At 44.7% G+C, this 5,307-nt stretch overlaps 1 protein-coding gene across 1 annotated transcript in view; it reads left to right on the forward strand.

The window, feature by feature from the left end:
- Window positions 1-4,798, forward strand: part of ARHGEF9 (Cdc42 guanine nucleotide exchange factor 9) — a gene marked incomplete at its 3' end in the record, with an annotated part of 276,721 nt that extends 271,923 nt beyond the window's left edge. The window contains exon 7 of the mRNA XM_015418081.1: window positions 4,566-4,798. Coding sequence (XP_015273567.1) covers window positions 4,566-4,798 — 233 coding nt within the window. The remainder of the gene's footprint in view (window positions 1-4,565) is intronic.
- Between the last annotated feature and the right edge of the window lie 509 nt (window positions 4,799-5,307).

Raw genomic sequence — 5,307 nt, forward strand, 5'->3', positions numbered from 1 at the left:
TGTACACTTTTGCAGTTTGTTGAAAATTGTATATTACGTTTTGAGGTTCTTGTAAACAACTGATAAGTCTGTATTACAACTAAATGATAAGACTGTCTGCCTTGCCTGGGAACCTTCTTGTTTTTAATGTAATTGGGTAAGCATAGAAAGCTCTGTGATTGTAGAGATCTTATTGACAGAGCTGGAGAGATTCTCTGTTTTTAACTCAATATTTTAAAATGGCTGGGGTAGAAGAAAGAAAAAATGTTCTAACACCAATGGTTACAGATCTCCAGGGTTTTTTTACAAGAAACAGTCACAGTAGAAAAGCTGTAAAAATGGCTCTGGACTCTATGCAATCTAAGATAGACTTGCTTCTACAGCAGAAGATCAACCAGCCGAAAGAGCAAACTGACAGGGCATACATCTTTGTGAGAGATATGGATACAGAAAATACAGATGAAGTCTGCAAGCAAAATGACATGGCCTACAGAATGAACTCAACGTATACAAAAAGAAACAAAATGCTTGGAGAAGTGAATGTGAGATTATGTGAAAGAATGAGAAGAGATTAAATCCTTACAGCAGAAAATGAAATTTTCCTTCAAAGAGAGGAAAATAAAGAACATATGGAACCTCAAACCATTCAAAGAATTGAATATAGAGGACTACTTCCAGAAGTTATTTTCCTGACATCCAAGGGGAACAGACACAGAATGAAGACTTTAAAACTTAAGAGGAGAAACAAGAGAATGAAGAAGAGGATGAAATCCTACAAACATGGTTAAAACTCTCTGTGAGATTGCACTTATTTTCAAGAGAGGAAGGTCAACACCCTTTGGACAAGAGAGACTATACAGTTTTTTTAAGATCCTATCAATTAGACTGACACATAACCAATTTGAAAGGAACAGGAACTTTATTTTAAATCAATTGCAAAAGAATATACATTAAAAATAAGATGGAGAATAGAAAGTAGATATTTAGACATTGTATGAGATACATAACTAAATGCTTTAATGATGAAATAGAACCCCCCGATTTGTGTATGTTCATTTGTCTTAGTTAAAAATAAAATGTTATTTTAAAAAAGAGAGAGGTACAGTGACCACAGTATTCCAAATGAGGCCACACCGTAGATCTATACGGGGGCATCACAGTAGGGGCCGTTTTGCTCTGACCTGGATAGCCCAGGCAAGCCCCCTCTCATCAGATCTCAGAAGCTAAGCAGGGACAACTCTGGTTAGTACTTGGGTAGGAGACTTCCGTGGAATACCAAGTCGGGAAGACAAGGGCAGGTTTTGTTCAGCCGCCTCTCTGAATATCCTCCAGGCCGCCAATAGAGGTCAGTCACCAAAAGTCGACATGACTTCCAGGTGCAGACACACACACACACAAATCAGCCATTTTATTTTCAATCCCTTTCCTAATAATCCCCAACACAGAGTTTGCCTTTTTCACCGCTGCAGCTCCCTGGGTTGACAGTTTCACTGAGGTATCCTCTATGACCTCAAGATCTTTCTCCCGTTTAGCCTCAGCAAGTTCAGACCCCAGTCGCCTATCCTTGAAGTTGGGATTTTTGTCCTAATGTGCGGCTCCTTATGCTTACCAGCATTGAACTTCATTTACCACATCGTTGCCCACTCATCCAGTTTATGGAGGTCCTTGTGGAGCTCTTCACAGACATACTTGGTTTTCACCGTCCTGAATAACTGGGCGTCATCTGCAAACCTGGCCACTATGCTACTCATCCCCAGGTCCAGATCACTGATAAAGAAATAGTACCGGCCCCGATACCGATCATTGTGGGACCCCACTTCTTACTTCCCTCCATTGTGAGAACTGTCCATTGACTCCTACTCTTTAATGCCCCTCCCTGCATTCTACCCCCCAATTCCAGTTTAACATGGGGAAGCTCTAAAATTAATATTGGAATTTATATTGATAGAAATAGACATGATTGTATGTACAATCGCATGCAGATTCTTGCTGTGTTTTACCAATCCGTGCATGCTCTTCTACATGTTGGTAAAACACTTCACAAAACGAATCTTGATGCATCCCAGTGTATAATCACAGCCACATTGCTTGTTTAGCAGTGTTCAATCATTGAGAACATGGATATCGGAAGTGGAAAGAAGGCAAAAAAGACACAAAGGACCTGAATGAATGGGTAGTTGTGGAAAACCTCACGGACAAAGTGCCCTGTACAAAACCCAGAAATTAAAAAAGAGGATTCCGGATGCCTCAGTTCCATTTTGGAAATGAGGGCAAAGTAATGTGGAACTCTAGAATGCAGGGGAAAATTCAAGAGGTTTTATTTTAAAGTATTGCTACCAAGTCATAGGAAACACACTAGAGGTTGCGGTCACACGGGCAGGAAACTGCGGGGAGGGAGCGTGGCTATTTGCACTGGGGCAACATACCTCGCGGCAGCGGGATCAGACATCCCGGCGAGGTTCCGGCGAGGTCCCGTGGATTAGGTGGAGGTGCCGATCACACGAGCATCCGCACCTCCAGCAAGAGCCGATGGGAAGGGGACGGAAGGAGCCGCCCCCTCTGGGAGGGCCGTGCACAGCCCACTCTGGGCAGGGTCCATGGGCCGCTCACAAGGAGGGGAGGGGAGGGGAGGGGGGGAGTAACACGCCAGGTCCCCCCTCCCCACCAGCATCCCACCTGCCCTCCCTTCCTCCCCCCGGGACACGCGGCCCTCTCTGCCTGGCCGCTGCCGCACACCCCCATCGCAGCCCCCCGTGGCCCTCCCTCGACCCTACCGATGCCGTGACTGCGGCCAGAGTTATGTATCATTGTGTTGTAAAAGAAGACATTCTGGAAATAACTTCCTTGTTTCAGTTGCTTACACGCTTTGATCTCTTCAGCACTGGCAGAAATGCCTGAAATTTCCCAAGTGAAATTTTCTTCTTTACCCAGCGCAAAGTAGTGGAATTTACTGCCATAAAATGTGATTGTGTCCTCTAACCTTATTTAAATGATCAGATTGGCCATATCCCTGGAAGGCAGGTGTGTGAGCTTAATCCACACTCCAGTTTTACCTTATATTTAAAACATTTTTATGCCACCTCCTGAGACTCACTTGAGGTACCCAAGGTAAAATAATACAATGAAATCATAAAAGCAATAACTAAATAATTATTTTTTAAAAAAACCATAAATATCACAAATTGCCCTCAGGCTTAGAAGCCGACGGTACCCCCGAGTTAAAAGTTGGGGGTGAAATGAATTGTTTGGGCCTGGTGCCTGAGAGACAGTAAGGCAGCTGTTGGGCAAACCTCAGGTTGGAGGGCTTTTGAAACTTGAGTTGCCCACACTTAACAAGATAGGTCTCTGGTTTCCGCCCTTCTGACCCCTGCCGAGGAGGGCACAGAGTACAGGGCTTGTGAGGACGAGTGTCTTTTAACTGGTGATCCTTTGAGTCCTCTGGCTGCAAGCCATTTAGGGCTTCAAAGCTCAGAACCAGGTATTTGAATTGTTCCCAGAAACAATAGATAGAACACGTGAAGCTGCCTTAAACTGTATCAGAGAACAAATGTAAAGTAAGTAAGATTATACTGGTCTATGACCGTAATAAACTTGAATTGAATTGAGTTGCCCACACTAAAAAATCCCTGTCTCTGGTTTCCGCCCATCTGACCCCTGCCGAGGAGGGCGCAGAGTGCAGGGCTTGTGAGGACGAGTGTCTTTTAACTGGTGATCCTTTGAGTCCTCTGGCTGCAAGCCATTTAGGGCTTTAAAGCTCAGAAACCAGGTATTTGAATTGTTCCCAGAAACAATAGATAGAACACGTGAAGCTGCCTTAAACTGTATCAGAGAACAAATGTAAAGTAAGTAAGACTGTATTTGGATTTTATACTGTTTCTCATTTTTCACGTTGTCCATATTCTAAAGAATTGTAATTTTGTACACTACAGAATATTTCCTGAGGAAGATCCAATTTTGAAACGTTGTTATATAATCCGGAGATGACATTGATGATGTATTTTCACACTAGGATTTTCTTATGATTTGAAGGATTTTGTTTATTGTGTTGTAGTGTTTGTTGACCATAATAGACAGAAAGCATTTTCTTTGCAAGTCTTGATATGGGTCAGACTCTCACGACTGTTTTCTTTACATTTGTTCTTTGATTAGGTCATAATTGTCCACATTTGTCTTAAACTGTATCAGACCCTCGGTCAGGATTGTCTGTTCAGACTGGCAGCAGCTCTCCAGGGTCTCAGGCAGAGGTCTTTCCCGTCACCTACTGTCTGGTCCATTTATCTGGAAATGCCAGGGATTGAACCTGGGACCTTCTGCATGCCAGGCAGATGCTCTACCACTGCGCCATGGCTCCTCTTCAGGGGGAGCCAGAGCAGATCTTTGTGTCCTGTCACCAACAGTAGCCTGGACGCTACACTGTAGAGCAATTGAAGCCTCCGGACCCTTTTCAGAGGCCATCCCCTACGCAGAGGCAGCTGTTTGATTCCTCAGTGGTGCTACAGAGCTGGGCTGCTGGTGCTTCATGGCTTGTGTCACATGTGCTCTTTTTCTTTCTCTCTCTGCCCTTTCTGACTTACCCCCCCTTGCAGCAAGACGGCTTCTGGATCTATTCCGAGTACTGTAACAATCACTTGGATGCGTGCATGGAACTCTCCAAGCTGATGAAAGATGGCCGGTACCAGCACTTCTTTGAAGCATGCCGTCTCTTGCAGCAGATGATTGACATCGCCATTGACGGGTTCCTTCTGACCCCTGTGCAGAAGATCTGCAAATACCCCTTGCAGTTGGCAGAACTGCTGAAGTACACTGCCCAGGACCACAGGTACTTGGGTGTCTTGTGGGGAGGGGGTTGCTTGCACATGAGGCGGGTGTTCTCAGAGCCCAATGTGAAAGGGAGGGAAACCTCTTGAACTCTCTCTGGCCTTTGCTGTAAGGAGCTCGGGTTTTCCACCAGATCCCTTTTGTGCTCTCCGCAACCCTCGGAGAGAACAAGTAGCCCAAGGTTACTGTCTTGTCCCATACATTCTTGCCTGGGAATTAAGATCTCAGGGAGAGGCCCTCCTCGTCTGGTGGACCTTGTTGTGGGCAGCCCCACAGTTATGGAGCAGCTTCCTCTGGGAGGTGTGCCTGGTGCCCTCACGGTTGATCTTCAGGAGGCAGATGAAGATGGTTTTATTTAGGAGTGCATTAGATTAAGTTACTAGCAGTCCTAAACTGTGATTTTAAATTTCGGGTTTTGTTTTTGTGTTTTTATCTATACTATAAGCTGTCTTGAGCTCCGTCAGGAAGGAAGGTGGCTAATAGGTGTTTTGAATAGACAAATACATGCTT

Source organism: Gekko japonicus, unplaced genomic scaffold, assembly GCF_001447785.1.
Source record: "Gekko japonicus isolate JY-2015 unplaced genomic scaffold, Gekko_japonicus_V1.1 scaffold1397, whole genome shotgun sequence".
In the NCBI taxonomy this organism is placed as follows: domain Eukaryota; kingdom Metazoa; phylum Chordata; class Lepidosauria; order Squamata; family Gekkonidae; genus Gekko; species Gekko japonicus.